General features: G+C 38.2%; 1 protein-coding gene across 6 annotated transcripts in view; it reads right to left on the reverse strand.

The window, feature by feature from the left end:
* LOC140368159 (rap1 GTPase-activating protein 2-like) overlaps positions 1–17,035 on the reverse strand; it is a 168,625-nt gene that overhangs the window by 33,529 nt on the left and 118,061 nt on the right. For 5 of the 6 annotated variants that reach the window (XM_072455101.1, XM_072455112.1, XM_072455093.1 and 2 more), the window contains one exon: positions 6,162–6,197. In XM_072455101.1, the coding sequence (XP_072311202.1) occupies positions 6,162–6,197 (36 nt within the window). Of the gene's footprint in view, positions 1–6,161; positions 6,198–14,066; positions 14,090–17,035 lie in introns of those variants that run through there. The other variant, XM_072455121.1, reaches the window with a different exon arrangement.

The raw sequence follows: 17,035 nt of genomic DNA on the forward strand, positions 1-17,035 counted from the left end.
GTAGCTGAAGGTGTTAGCGTTAGCATACTACACCTATTCGTCATGTTCTCTCATCTGTTATTATTTTAAACTGCATTTCAGGATGAAATATCTGTTCCTGGTCTAGGATTTTATCAAATACATTTCCCCCAAAAATGCGTCTTTATACTCCAGTGCGACTTATATATGTTTTTTTTCCTTCTCTATTATGCATTTTTTGGCTGGTGCGACTTATAGTCTGGAAAATACGGTAGTTACATTTAAAAAAGAAAATCAGGTACAGCGCCTTTAAAGACATTTTAAATGTCTTGTACCAGAGCTGATGCTTGAATCATGCATATAGTTTTCATTCGCTTCTCTGATATTTTATCTATTAATACGCTTGAGTAGAGGGACACGCTTCTGCTCGTATGTAGATACGGAAAGACGACGGGACGCACGGTAAATTGGCCAATTAAAGCGAGACTCGGAGGACATGTGTGGACACGAGCGGGCGGGAGGAGCGAGGAAATGTATTCGCATTGACGGACGCTTTGAAATTGAATCTTTTGGCACATGTACTATCAGCTCTGAGACAGCAATCACAGTAATAGCAGACCAGTGGGACTCGTACTCTCGTCTGGTCACACAATTTAGTTTCACAATAGGATACACCAGTGTGAAAAGAAATGAACAGTAAGACTAAAAAGAACTGCACATTAAGACTCAGAAAGTATAAAATTGTTTGCACGGTAGCATTTCAAAACAACATCATTATTGTGATAAAGCTCAGGGAGAATACGGGACCTGCATTGTATTGTAATGAAACGTAAAGTAGATTAAAAGAACAATTTCTTGATTTGAAAATGGTGTTGCTTATTGAAAAAGGCTCAGATATGTATTTTATTATATTATATTGTAAGTTCTTCAAGGTGGGTTAGTTTTTCGAAAGTCTTTTGAAGAGCGATCTTTACAAACAGACTTGATTTCAATGACTTATTTATAGACAAACTAATATATTAACTGCAAGTAGAGTTGGGCCAATGTATCAAAAATCTAAATCAAATCGTGAATGCTGTTTTGAAGATATGGAAAATTTGAATATCAGGTGTATTGTTAATAGTAAAAATACTGCAAAAAGAGCTGATTAAAAATAAAAATGTCAAGTTTCAAAAAAGGGTGTATAATGCAAAGTGACCAACATTTTGTCTGATAATCAAACCTCAATGAGTACTTTTAAAGACAGGTTTTAACACATTTCTGTTGGATAGACCTAATATCTCCTGACTTACCAGGATACGCTTTATATGCTTTTGTAAGATAAAATGTAAAGCTAAAGCACTCATCTTTTTCTCTCGTAACGTAGTACATTTTGTCTTTCCCCTCAGAAAGTGTATTGTACGCTATATGCTCATCTAATTGGAAAACATTGTATAGATCACAAACATAACGCTGTACGACACTTTGGTCAGAGAACGGATTAGCTTCACTTTTCCGCCTGAAAAAGCTGATGTAAAGCTGTGCTAGTGGCCAAAAACGCACACTATCAATGCGCCGAGGCATTTGTGAGACCTAGCAACAAGTTTCACAGTTGAAAAACAGTGTGCCACAGCTTTAAGAGGCACATTTGGGACAAACCCCGACATTGCGCGACCTCGTACTGGTCTCAGTTCATTCTCGACCTTATCCTCCGCATCCGCAATCTCTTCCCTCTCTCCGTTCAGTATTTGACAAACCTTTACATCCTTTGAACACTCTGACGTGAGGTCTGATGTGTGACGCTGCGAGTGCGTTTTGAAGAGCAGCTGCTACAGTCGCAAGTGACAACAATATGGGTCCAATCGCAGACGCGCTCCATCCCCGATTATGAAACAGAAACGACGAGAAGGCAAGAGGCATCGAAGAGGAGACGAGATCGGATCAAAACAGAATTGTAATGTGTGGGAAAGAGGGAAAGAAAGGGCAGTAATTTGATGCATGTGGAGTTTGGCAGAAGATGGCTCAGGGTGTGAGGCGCTGCGTGATGCTCTGATTATCCTCTGAATCGACTGTATCGACTGTTTTCCGCCTCTTTCCTTTGAGATGTGAAAGTGAATCGTGTGTAAATCTTGAATAACCAATTAGCTAAAAGTATGGATAGTTCCCCTATCTTTTTCGTCTTGATAAAGGAAAGTTATGGAAGTATCTGGTATGTTAAAGGACAAATATTATGCATTGTTTGTATTGTTATCAGCCTTTAAACATGCTCTTGAGTACCTTCAGTTTGGCATCTCATGTTTTAGAACTAAAAAAATATATATAAAACAAAAAAATAAGTTTCCCCCGTGACCATCTGAAATTCTATTGGCTGCTGAGGGAATTACACACTATATATTTCAAGCTGGCCCCTCACTTTCAGGTCTCAGCACACAGTTGTACTGATCGTGATTAGACGGGAGAAATACACAGAACGATTCTGGCAATGATTTATGGAGTCACGTCACAGATTGAGAAAACTTCAGTAATCGAAAAGATTAGGGTGTTTTTACGCTCGGAGGGGAGAGGACTCAATGATACTCCACCTATGTTTTTGATGAGGCTACAATGTGTGTACTTTAAAGTCTATTTCCTAATGTATGAGAGCAGGGATAGTGGGTGTATTTTGGTGGTGGTCAGTGGGGCCAATGACACTGATTTGCAGCCTCCTTTTCAGAGCTGCTCTACAGAAGTAGCTTATCACAGCCATGTTTAGAGTGAATGAGTAATGATCACTGCATAATGCTTTGAGAGGCTTTTCATCCTTGTAAAGCACAATAAAACACTGATGTTCCCACCTTATAAACGTAAAACAGGCTAATGCTCCTGCTCCTCTCCTCCGCCTTTGGGACTTGGAGGTGTTTGGAGGTAACCTGTCAGCTCTGGCACCACTGGATTTGTGAGGCTACATGCCATCTTAAATGAAGGGCCTGTGCGTTTACTGGTTTAAAAAATGAACTACAATAAAAACTGAACCTATGTCACTAGTGCTATAACCTGCATATTGAGCTCAGAAGCTCCAGAACTCCAGGCTCACTGAGCTGCAGAGGCTGAACTAGCACTGACTCATGATTGATGCAGGAGCTGGGCTCTAGTGACCATTCAGATCAGAGAGAAGACACGTAGGCTAAAACACATTGGATTTTAGCTTTAAAAATGACAAGGCAAATGACAAACTCAATCATTGGATAATCGTCGAACAAAACGCCAAATGAAAACATAAAAACGTGTCCAATTTGTTATCATTAAACTCTATAGTTGATGACCTAGTTACACATTATAGGTCATGTTTATTCCTCATTTCCTCCTTTTAAATGCACTGTACAGCTCCTTTAATAATAAAATGAGCCTTCTGTGGATACTGAAAACACACTGTCGCACACACACACACACACACACACACACACATACTCACGCACACACATACACACGCACACACACACAAACACACACGCACACACACACGCACACACACACACACACACACACACACACTGATGCAGTCTCTGACACCAACAACAAAAAACGTTAATTTTACACCAGTCATTAGGCTTGATGATAAATACCGGGTTGATATTTCATAAAGTAATCATTTTGAAGTGATTTCCAGCTGCGTGTTTACATCGAGTAGCGGTGAGTATGCAGTAGTGAGTGCTTTCAGCTGCTCTGTGTCTGTGGAGGACTGACTTTCTTCTTTTTGCAGAACCAAGGAGAATAAATACTGCTTTAATGGGTTACTGTATAATGACATATATATGACATTATTATGTTTTCCTTTGATATAACGATTGGATTGTTCTCTTCCCAGCACGTCACATGTCTCCATTATATTGTGATTCTTTAATTGTATTGCATGTGCACCTAACAGCAGCATGTCTTCTTAACAGAACATTAATCTATTTCGAGCTAATAGGGCAAAAGTGTTTATTCTCTAAAATCTTTATGTGCATGTGTTTGTAGATGCATGCAGACAATGTATGCAGCAAAACAAGCACTTTTATTTAGTTTTGGTTTGCGTTTCACTTTAACTAAGGAAAATATAAGGTAGATTTGTATTTCTTATTGCAACACGACTTGTAAATCTATTGTGAACATCATATTTTTGCCATAAGCTGGAGAAAAATAAGTCAATTTAAGTCAAATCTTCATATTCTCGATTTAATTTATTTTGGTCCCACCATTGTCTCAAAATGCAGATTTTTCAAGTAATTATTTGCAAGAAGTAGCTATTACTTCTGGTATTCCTGTTCAGTGTGTCCTGTAATAACCTCCATCTCAATCGTTGTTGTTTTTTCTTTTTTAACAAATATCGCCTCTAAAATCTCTTCTTGACTTAATATTCTGTTTTCTCTGCTCCGCTTTGCAGCCCACCTCCTCCTGTTCTTCCAATTCCCATCCGCACGAGTCAAGGTCCAAAGCTCCAGGGGCCGACCGAGGGCACAAAGTGGCTGCATGCGGCGAGATGGACTTTATACAGGGGAAAGAAAATCAATGCGTTCTTCTCAGCAATGAAGAAAATAGTTAGAGCAATCCAGTTTGTCGTGGCGGTCTCCTATATGCCCACAGCCAAACCGTTATCGAATATGGCCACAAATTGGGTGCTGGGCTGTGGCCTTCGCTTATTAAATTATCCATGTCTGATTCAGTCATGCGAAGTCTGCTGGACAGTGACGTGACCACAAAAGGTTAATATTCAATTAAAACTTTCTGAAGCGAAGGCAAACGGCACTTGTTTCAGGAAGAGGTCAAGACATTTTGTGGAGCCTGAAGCAAACATTGAAGTTATGATTCAATTTATGACTTAAATTAAACAATTACCTTGTAAATCCCTTAAAACATTATTATTTTTAAATCCTGAAAGTATTGTTTTTTTATTTTACTGAAACACTTTGAAGTTTTGAGGCGTTAATTGTAGTTTGCGCTTAATTGTAGTTTGCGCTTAACAGTAATTGTATGTATGTTCACATCTTTAGGCAACATATTAAATTTGCTTATTTGTCTAACTATCGTCTAGGGAACAAATTATTATTATTATTAGTATTATCATTTGTGTTTATTCTGTGGGGACAGTGCGTGTTAATGAACAAACATGACACACACGCTGTAAACAGGTCAGATTGTTGCCTTGGGCTTGTCTTCATACATCGTCTCACATAAATAACTCTTTCATACACCAGCAGTAAGGTGCGTGAAGTGTCATGCCCAAGGACACAGCGACAGTGCGCACTACCGCCCCCCTGTGGCACCTGGTATTCCTGCGGTCTCCAATCCAAACACTGACCAGGCCTATCCCCGCTTAACTTCCGAGATCTGATGAGATCGGGCTTTGACAAGTTAGAACCATTTACCGTCACATTCACACAGCACATAAGGCCATTATTTTCTTGTGTCTGCTCAGATGAATGACATGTAACATTGAACACTCGTTTTGTTTTTAATTTAAAGTGCGCATCTGTTTTTAAGTTGTGTATTAACGAAAAAGTTGCGTAAACAGGTAAAATTGCATTATTATCTGCAACGTTTTTTGAATTGTAATATGTTAAAATCATGTTGGCTGTAGCAGGAATCACATGCACTACTGTAGTTTGACAACCAGAGCCCTATGAGCAAACCAAGCAGCCACCCGGGGCCCCAAGAGCCACAAAAAATGTATTTAAAAGTATTCAAAACATTACATATGCACTTTCAAAACATTACATATGCACTTTCAAAACATTACATATGCATTTTAACCGACTGGATAACTTTGAAATGCACCAAAAGAATATCAAGAATTAAAAAAATAAATAATAATAAATAAATCTGGGAGTGGACCCCCTCACCCCTGTTCAACCGACTGTTCTTGGCCCCTTCACTTTTTCTTTTTCACCTTGGTATTTCTATGTGATGTTGGTACAAACACAGTTGTGGACATTTTGTGAGGTGTGAATCATCAATAGTTAAACCAGAGGCGCTGTGAAGTGGTGAAGACTCCTTAGGTACATTTTATCCCCTGAAGACACTGTTGACAACCATTTTTCTGTCGTTCTGTAGAATGTGCCAATTCACAAATGCTCCAACATGGATTTAGAAAGCTGATCGGCCCAATTATCCAACGCGCAACCTCCTTTTTAATTGGTAATTTATTATTTAGGCTTACAAGGTCAGTTTTGCATAATACAGATTGCATAAGACAAACAGCGTCTTACCTGCATCCTCTCCAGCATGTCGAAGAACTCTGCCGACTGCAAAACACAAAAGTCAAGCATGAGACAGTCTGTAACACATTTTGACCTGTTAAACACGCAGCGACAACAATAGCGTCATAGATTTACCGATTCCAGTCTAAAAGTTATAGCATAAAGCAATGTTCTCGAGAAGTGAAAGCTCAAGAAGACAAACGGCTCTTTCTCTGACCCCTGAGAGTGTTTTGTTCTTAAGACTTAAAGTGACTGATGATATTGCCAAAATAGCCCCAGTCACAAGTGCCCTTTTCTGCAGAAATGTGAACTTCCTTCCGCCCATGACCGAGGGATTACACCAGAAAGATATTATTCAGTAGAAATACACAGTCGTCAACCAGTCAATTTTATCCAAACTTAATGTGAAACTACTTTGATTTTGTTTTGTTGTTGTTCACTTTTGGCCTCGACAGGCCAGACACATCGGAAAAACTGCAGAGAATTTTTAGACAACACGAAGTCCCTGTTTATTTTAAACCAGGAAACACTTTAAGACAAAAATTGGTTCATCCTAAGGACAAGTTGCCGACTCAAAAACAGAGCAATGTAGTTTATTCGATCCAATGCAGTGAAGAAAGCTGTAAAGAACGGTACATAGGTGAGACGAAACAGCCTCTACACAAGAGGCTTTATCAGCACAGAAGAAATACAAGTTCAGGACCTCAGAGTGCCGTGCATCTCCATCTTGAAGCCTCTAATCACTTGTTTGAAGACGGTGAGGTGAAGGTTTTAAGCAGGGAGAAAAGATGGTTTGAAAGAGGAGTCAAGGAAGCTATTTTTGTTAAAAAAGAAAGACCTTCTTTAAACAGAAATGGAGGGCTAAGGTTTAATCTTCCTGTTATTTATAATGGGTTACTGAACCCCTGGAAAGGTAGAGGACCAGGGCAAGGACATTCGGATGCTAATCAGGTACTCAGGGTGGTTGAGCCAGGGTCTCACAAAGACAAAGAGGATTCTAATAGCCCATTAAGATTCTGAATAGGCTAGCTCGGTAGATACAAGGGGGGAGTTTCTGTTGAAACAAACAACTCTTTCTACTTCAGGAAGGCTCCGCCCAATGGGTGGGTCTTACCACAGAACAGTATTAATATCGGAGTTCTCGATCTAAATTCTTTTATTGACAATGACTCTTGGATGAGAGTCGAAACGTCTATTTTTTCAAACTGAGTCCAGATGACTACAACTGAAGCTTTTTCTACTATGGAACACGCCTGGACGAATGAGGGATTACACCGACACATCAATATTATGTTGTTACTAGTTGAAACTCATTAATAGCATTGGTACAGTAGCGACGCAGCAGCAGTTGTAGCAGAGGTAGGCGTGTCCTCTGTGGAGTTTTGGCGTTTCTCCTCGTGCCTGGGTGGGTTTTCTCCGGGTGGGTTTTCTCCGGGTGGGTTCTCTCCGGGTGGGTTCTCTCCGGGTGGGTTCTCTCCGGGTGGGTTTTCTCCAGGTGGGTTCTCTCCGGGTGGGTTCTCTCCGGGTGGGTTCTCTCCGGGTGGGTTCTCTCCGGGTGGGTTTTCTCCGGGTGGGTTCTCTCCGGGTGGGTTCTCTCCGGGTGGGTTCTCTCCGGGTGGGTTCTCTCCGGGTTCTCCAGTTTCCGACCCGAAACATGGACAATATTCCATCCCTCCTGCAAGTTACTTCTGACCCTTAAACTCAGGAGGTCAAGAGGGTCTCTATTGACTGAAGCTGGGCAAAACAAGCGCTCCTTCCCTCCCAGCTCCACCTGTGTCCAGCGAAACCTTTCACGTTCATTTGTTTGTATATTCCAATCATATTTTCACCGTTTGGATTTCTGTGATATAATTGCCTTTCCCCGTCGTATGATGCACCCCCGCTGCGTTACAGAGGTGCTAACCGCGCCGGCCACCGTGAAAAGGGCAAGCGAACAAACGCAATTGATCTCGACCTCTCGCCTCCCTCGTCTCTGTTCATTTTTGGGTTTCTGAGATTCAGCCAGCAGCATTCTCCTGCAACATTTCACACCCGCTGTTCCTGAAAGTATTGAAAGAGCATTGAAGGGTGGGTCAAAAGCAAAAGTGTACCTTGACTTTAACCAAGCTTCACCTCATCTCATTTGCAAGCTGCAGTATATTTACTGATAGTATTGTGAGTATCAGCCATTCGTTATTCATACTAAAATATGAATATGTTGCTTTTACCTTTCTTAAGCACTGTTTAACTTTGTATAAGGGCTGCATTTTGATAATAGTCATTGTTATTTGGACTATACAGACTAAAACGCTCACAAAAACACCTTTTTTATAACAAAACAGAATCATTATGAAATCAAAATCATCAATAATTCTGTTTATCTGTAAATATTCTCTATTTAGAAGCGTTCAGTAATCACATTTTAACCTTTGTGTGGTTGAATTTATTTAAAAAGTCTCAATGTACAATAAAAATAATTGTTTGACTAGTCTGATTCAAAAAAATAAATGAACCGCTGACTAGAGTAATCGTTAGTTGCTGCCACATTGCAGCCCTGGCCTACGCATCCCACTGTGGTGCCAAAAATACATGGCGCGAGAGAAAGTGTCTTGGCCCCGGTGGTCAGTGTCCTGGTTTAACAGCGGCATCGTGGAGGACAGAGGCTCCGGAACAGCTGGTCTGGGAGGGGCCGATTGGACTGCGGCCGGACTGAGCGAGGGCCGATGGGACAGAGCGCCACTTTACACTCCGCACGTGTTGAAGTGAGTGATGTGTGAGCGCGGAATGGACCGAGGAGGAGCAGCTGAAGGGAATGTGTCAAAATACATGTCGGGGAAATGTTAGCGCAACCGGGGTTACAGTGCGTACCGTGTTACAACTTGGACTACACATTGAACAGGGTTATATTTAAGCTTTTTACACAACATTTTTGCACTATTTGTCCCCAGTTTGACATTTTTTGTAGCATTTTATAATTGTACTTCCTGGTTAGACATGGGCAGTAAATATGACATAGGTATGAGGTAATTCCACAACTATTACTAAGCAACCATACTGTAAACAAAGGCTAAAATACATATAGTACACAACAGCTAGGATTCTACAAATATAAATATATTATAAATATGACCTGATAACGGTCGTTTAAACTGTTCAAAAAAGTGTGTCCGTTAAGTGTAAATCGTCTCTTGTGTTTTCAACGTCATGTCGCACGTTGATGACATCACAGAGGACTCAGCTCTACTTCCTGTAATTTTAAAGCTATATTTTTCCAAATTTCTTCACAAACTGCAACGTCACAGATGTAAAACTATGATAAGTATTCAGCCAAACCACCAAGTCATAATTAGAAAAACAGGAGAAAATATAAACCAAAAATAAATAAAAATAAATTCTAATGATTTTCATTGGTAGAACATGCAAACTCGGCACAGAAGGGCTTCACATCATGCTACGATGTCTATTCAAAATTCTACTTTTGGAGGCTCAAGTATTGATGAAGGACCAATTTGTTTCATCTCAGAATTTCAAAATCATCCCGTACTTGGATTTTGGCAACGTGCCCATATTGGAAACCAATTTACCAACTTTCCTGAATTCACAATGATCACATTAAACTGAGCCAAGAAAACAAGATTATTTTTTATCAGAATCGTCGCAATCGTGGCAAACTACAGAACAAACACGCATTATGAGACATTCTGCATCATTAGTGCCAAGAAAAGTCCTGAAAATATGAGTTGACTTTAAATTATTTTTACTTTCCTTAAAGCGTTATATCTTTTAATGTTAATGTGGAACAAATGTGAAAAACCATTGCGCAGGTCCAAAGTCAAACCTCGCTTTCCAAACACATTCCTCCCGCAAACTACTACTTTTAGAAATATCTTTAGATGCAATAAAGCCAGACAAAACATAAAAACCTTAATCAAAAATCTCTACAAAGCGTGAGGAGATAGAGCTGTGGGACCATGATTCCGCTACAGAAACGGTCATCGTTTCCTCCAGCGAGCACCCGCACGTGGTCAACAGGGCATTAAAATGAAATCTACAGATGTCTAATCTCGTCCTCTGTATCGCTCCCCGGTGTCATTAGCGCAGCCGCCGTCGCCGTAGGAACCGAGCGGCAGAACGGAGGTGTTTTTACGTGGAGCCATGAACGTGCTCACAAAGGGACGGCGAGCATGGACGGGCCTCATGCACCATCATGGCCTCATCAGGATCACAAATGTCACACTGCACCACTTCTGGGTAAAGCGCGTGTGGAGTCTTATTGTGCTTTGTGACATGACGGCGTTCTATATTCTAATTAAATGGAGATACTGTTGTTTCTTTTGCACAGTGAGATTGTGGGCTGAATTATTAATTTAAATAACCAGTTTCATCATTTGTGGACATTAGAGAAGACCGTCTTCTGGCCCTATCTTCAGGTGTGGCGTCATAACAACCAACATAAATAGAACGTGCAACAAACGTGCACTCATCTGATTAAGAGCTAAACATGCTTTATATATATTAGCTTGTTTGCGAGTTGTTGTTTTGTATGTGCAACTGACAAATGGCGGGAAAATCATATTTAATTCCAAGTAAACTATGAACCTATTCCCTGATTTAATTAAACATTTTAATTTTCTTTTTGAGTAGAGTATCAAAACATGTAATCAAGTAAGAGAAAAGTTTCTTCAAAATAAAATTACTATAGAAATTAAATGAAATTAAACTACGACTACTACTCAGGCAAAGAGTAAAAAGGTATTTGTGGAAATTATTTTGAGAGTAATTTGTAACTGATTAATTTTATGATTTTATGTAAATGGAGTAACAAAACATTAAATTAAGCACAACATTTTGAAAGGACGGAAAAGAAACACAAATGTTCCAATCATTTCATATTGTCAACGTGAAGAGGGACAAACACCTTTACTCAAGTAAGAGTACTGTGTGTGTGTATATATATATATATATATATATATATATATATATATATATATATATATATATATATATATATATATATATATATATATATATATATATATATGAATTAAGTAGGAACAAAAAGTTAGTACAATGTCTTGAAAAAGTCCCTCAAATAATTGTACTACCTCCTCTGTTTTTCTCTCAGGTGAAAAGGCATCAGTAAAAGTACATGTAGGATCTGGTGTATGATGGACGGATGGTAGAGTACAGTAGATGTCATATTTGTAGTACTTATTGTTGCAGTAGCAATAGTGACATAGTGAAAAGCGTCCCTCTAGTAGGAAGGATACTATTTTCAACTGTAAGTAAGAGTGTTATTTTCTTTAAAGAGTATAAGTAGTAGTAAGTATAAGTATATGAGTGGCTTTTTAGAAGTCTTTTTTTAAGAGTTTTTTTATAGGAGTTTCTTTTTTTTGTTATCTGTTTTTGTATTATTATACTTCTGTGCCTAACCTGTTTCTGTACCTAATCTATGTTGCAACATTGGAATTTCCGCATCGTGGGACAAATAAAGGTTGGATTAAGGTAGATCTTAATACAGTAGAATTAAACATTAATGTATCTTGAATTTTGTTTTGTGCTTGAATGTTGAGCACCTTTTGTTTTGTTTTGACCAAACCACAATAAATAAATAAAATAAATGAATGAGAAATATCTAAAAGTGGATTGATAATATGGCAATTGTAGTTTTGGAGATTAGAATTTGTGTAACATCCAAGCTTAAAACTATAATAAGGACTATAATCTCCCAAACAATGGTATAAAGTTATATTTCTGCCCTTTTGTGATTCACTTTACGGCCTATTCAAGACATTTACATTTTAGCACATTCCTGATTTGTATATTGAAATAACAATAAAAATATATATGATGCAGAGATACATTTTTGCCAATATTGCCCACTCTTGATTAAAAGTATTAAGAGTAACCTAATTTTGATTCTGATAAAGGGGTGGGTGAAGTTGGAGTAGTAGAAAATGTACTAGTAATTGTAGTATTTTAATAATCACTGTTTTTGCATTGAATATGTACTTATTCTCTCACAGTTTGTTATTTTGCTCAGTAGTACAAAATGATGTTGAGGTATTACTTTGCAGAAATGCATTATCTTTAGGGTAGAATAAGGCCGGCGCACACTTTGACACAGCTTCTTAGTATTCATAGCCCAGAGGATAAAACAGATGACCTTTCTGCTGATACTACAAGAACAATATTACGACTGCAGGCAGTTTTAGAGAGGAAATTTGACACCGCTTTTTAGTCGATTCAGACGAGGACCAAAAGCTCTGGTGGAATATGATACGATGTTAAAGTATGACGCTGCAAGCCGGGATCTCTTTTCTAAACAGTGTCTTCTTAAGAAAACTTATGCTACAGTCACAGGACACGGACGTTATATTCAGAATAAGAATCAGAAAAGGTTTATAGTCATTGCTAAATAACAGAATTCACAACATAAATAATGAGCAATGATTAAATAACCTATATAAAGTTAAAAATAAAAAACTATTTAAATCTGCTATAGGATAAAAAATAAAATAAAAAATAGGCTTACTATGTGCACAAAATTGACAGTTGAATTTACAGATGTGGTGCAGGAAGTGAACAGTGCAGTGAGTGATTAAATTATAGTTAATGTTAGTGTTCATATTTAAGTTTATATCTTTTTCTCTATCGAATCTTTGAGGCTATTATTCAGTTTTATTTTTAAGGTTTAGAATACATTTCTATTCTTACAATTTTGCCAGAGGAACTTGATTTCACCACTTTGTTTCAGACACGTTTAATTTACAGCAATAATTTTAATTAAAATCCTCCTTTTTTACTAGTTTCATCACGTACAAGGTTTGGATATGTTTTATATTCTTACATCGTTCGAGTTTTGCAAAAGGAACTTCGTTTTGCAACTTTGCGTCCTTCAAGTAATTGCATTTTGCATTTTAATCAAAGTTTTACAGCATTACTCTGACAGTAGCAGAAGAGTTGAGGTCAGGTTACTTCAAGTGTCCTTTCATTTTATAATTCTGTTACTAAGGAATATACTAGATTCTCCAAACTGATTTCAATACCAAGGCTTAAACCAATAATATACTGACGTTTTCACCCAAAAACAAACTTATTTATTTGTATTTTCTGCCTCCTTTTTGTCCGTGGAGCTCGTGTTTCACTCAAATCAACTTCTCTGTTGTTGCTGTTTGTTTGCTAATGCCAGTTGTAGATTTAGGAAACTTTAACTGCCCCACAACGTATTATTTACCTCAACACACAGACTCAAAAACATCTTATTCAAGGAGAGAAAGGAAACGACTTCCACTGTGTATGAACCGTCTGTATCAGTGATAAATATGAGCGTCGCTGCTGTGTTCCTGTTCATCTGGTTTTCTACAACTGTTTTCTTACTTATTTTTAGATGTCAGACACAAACTAAATATTTAGCACAGTCGTAGACCTCTATATTAGTGTGTACTTTCTTCGTTAAACCTGGTGGCGTTGTACTGGCTCTGCTAAACCTCAAGATCTGTCTAAAACTGATCAGGAATGGTCACATTTTGTCCCGTTTCTGTGATCTTATTACCGCCGATACTCACTCGAATGACTATCCAGTGTCGATACTACTCTCGGTATCGCTTAGCATCTGATTTCTGATACTTTTGACCAAGTACTTTGAGCATAACAGAGTCTACACTACTTCACCATCGCAAAGACGTCAACGCAGCATCGCAGCGTTCCCATCTGGACCGATGTGAGGAGCCTTTGAAAAAAAAAGGCATGTGAATGTAATTTTTCCTTTCATGATGTTAGAAAAAGCCGCAGCTCAGCGTCGCTCCTTTTAATGAGACGCTAACGAATGTAGATGTGTCCAAAGCCGGTGAACGCGACTCTCTTTGCGGCCGTGCACCCCGCGTTTGAATGGCACGCCGCTTTTCTGTGGTGAGAGGAAACGATAGGGCTTACCTCTGCAGCTGCCAATCATCTAAGCTCTGCGCGTCCCTGTGAAACGTGCGCTTTTTCCCTGGGGATTCGCAATTTTCCCCTTTAAAGCGCAACTGGAAATACGGGTCGAGCAGCCGGTGTTTGCGTAACAGGTCGCTCAGGTGCACATGTGTCTGAACTCGCGCTGGGCAAACAGTCAAAAGAACGTGTGCTAAAGTCAATGTTTAAAAGAAATAAATTGGCTTTTTGCAGCTATAGTTTCTGATAGTAACTCATTTAAATTATATATAAAACACAAAAACTTGATGAACCCGAACACATAAATGAGAAATATATATCAGCATATATTCCAAAAGGCAATGATAGAGTCAGGATGTTCTTGGCTTTCAATATCAGAGAGAATATAAAACATTTTCTACACTAAATAATAGTCTCTGGGCTGCAAATAACTATTCATTTTAGTAGACGACTAGTCAAACGATTGCTGGTAGTTCTATTGTACATTGAGGCTTTCAAAGTACATTTTTAACCAAATAAAGATCGAAATATGGAGACTGAAGTCTTCTAGATAGAGAATATTTAGGAAGTCAGTTCAGTCTAGATAAGCAGTGATCAGAATAGGACTTGTTTATAGTGGATTAGTCACATGTCAGTCTATCGTGCAGCCCTAGTACCTACTTTATGTTTCCTTGTGGTCTAAAATCTAAAACTGTTCAGAAAAGGCCAAATTTTGTCCTGCTCATGAGATTTGTACATATTTTTTTGTAGCGACAATTGTCAAATGAGTATCTAGAGTTGATAACAGTTTAAGTATCCATTAGAATCTGATTTTTGATCCTCGATCCCATTGCCATGGCATCCCTCTGAATGATTCCATGGATACTTTAACAATGCGGTAAAGAAGTTCCCTGGCAGATAATTAGTCCATAGCCATTTCTAGTACATCAAGGCGTCGTCCCGTCCCCGTCCTCAGCCTCTTTCCCCACATTATATTCACTTATATCTTTTAGCTCAATCGCGACTGCAATTACAGGCACTTATGTATGTTCCTGACAGCAGTGGGTCATTGATTATACATCCTTCAAGTGAAATTAAAGGCAGAAAATGATCATAATTACCCCCACATCGACCGAACATCGAGGCCATAATTGATTTTTCTTTGAGTTTAATTATGTTTTAAAGTTTCTCCAGTATTATCTGCACGGTCGGCCAGCCTCACCGCGAGTATCCTTATCCTTTCTGCCCGTGCGGCGTCTTGAGCAGATTCAATAATGCAGTTCAAGGTGACACGCACCGCATAAAGTCTACGGAAGCCACATGCGACTTATTCAACATTATCTGACAATTATGATGGCGAACGTCCGTGCGTGGCTGTAGATAGTAATCGTTGTCTTTAATAATTATTCAAATGTGGGTAACACTTTATTTTAGAGTGCACTTAATAACTAACTAGCTGCTATTTGCATACGTTTAAGTGGGTAATTCAATGTTGATTATTATTCTACTGAAGCTAGTTAGACAATTACTGATATTTTTCCATTAACAAACTTCTTTTTATGGTTTGATATTACATTTTTTTAGGACATGAATAAGTGTTAATTAGTAAATTGTACATACGATTCGGTTGTAGTAATGTTTATGCTACTCTGAGCTGCCTAAGCCCTGCCCTATGGGAGGAGCTTCCTGATAATAGACTTTAATGCATTACTCAAACATGCATGAATCACTCAAAATACAACTTTGAGTGATTAAATGAGAAGGTAAAACAATTACAACATAATAATAAGGTGTTTGAGTCGGTTTTGCTTCACCGTCTCCTTTGGCACTCGAGAAAGTCCATTAACACCAAGGTTTTGAGAATAAGATAAGATAAAATAAGATAATCCTTTAATATCCACACAAGGGGAAATGTCGTTGTTACAACGCAGTAGAACAGGAGGAACGGACAGATTATAGAAAGTTTCAAAAACAAAAACAAACAAAACACACTCTTAATAGAACTCTTTGGAACTCTTGGGAAATAAAATAAAATAGATAAATAAAAAATACAAAGATAAAAATAAGATAATAATAAAATAATGATAATAGAATAAAATAAAGTAAAGTAAAAATAGCTAGCACAAGACTAGGTAATAGGTAATACTATTAGCAGGTAAGTAAACAGAATAAAAACAAAATAGAACACTCTTATTTACAGGTATTGCACATGGTTACATCAGTATTGCACATGTTCAGGGCTAGCAGTGTTTGTTATAAAGAATATAAAGCGGACTCAGAAAACAGAATGGCATAACACAAACTTTTGATTGAAACGAAGAAAAAGAGGTTTCTGAAGAGCAGCAACAGCTTTTTCTTGCTTATCTTTGTAAAACGTGCTAAATGTGATGGTGTATTCTTCTTCAAGTAGACGTCTCACACATTCCTGATGGGTTTCCTTGACAACACAGTTCAATTAAATAGGACAATACCATATCACAAATAGTGCATTTTTGCCCTTTGACCAAAAGCCTCAAATGGCGAGATAGAAAAGTGACTTCCAGTGTTCAAAAGTGGAGATGTTATTGTGGATCAGTGTTTAAGCAGAACTGGTGGGCAAAACTACTCTTAGAAGAATACTTTGCTCCAGAGATAATTCAAGTAAATGCAACTAAATAAATGTATCTCATCACCTCTCACTGTGAATACTAAAGGAACATTTAGTTTGACGGGACAAATAAGGGGTAAGTCTAAAAGTATAAGTCGCACCAGCCAAAAAATCCATAATAGAGAAGAAAAAAACATATATAAGTCGCACTGGAGTATAAGTCGCACCAGCCAAAAAATGCATAATAGAGAAGAAAAAAACATATATAAGTCGCACTGGAGTATGAAATGCGGTTGCAAGTGTGAAAATAACAAATAATATCACATATAAGTCGCTCCGGAAAGTATAAGTATAAGTATGAATATAAGTATAAGTCGCACCCCGGTCAAAACTATGAAAAAAGGTG

Source organism: Eucyclogobius newberryi, unplaced genomic scaffold, assembly GCF_026437365.1.
Source record: "Eucyclogobius newberryi isolate DKJ021-1_F unplaced genomic scaffold, fEucNew1.0.hap1 SCAF_10, whole genome shotgun sequence".
Taxonomy (NCBI): domain Eukaryota; kingdom Metazoa; phylum Chordata; class Actinopteri; order Gobiiformes; family Gobiidae; genus Eucyclogobius; species Eucyclogobius newberryi.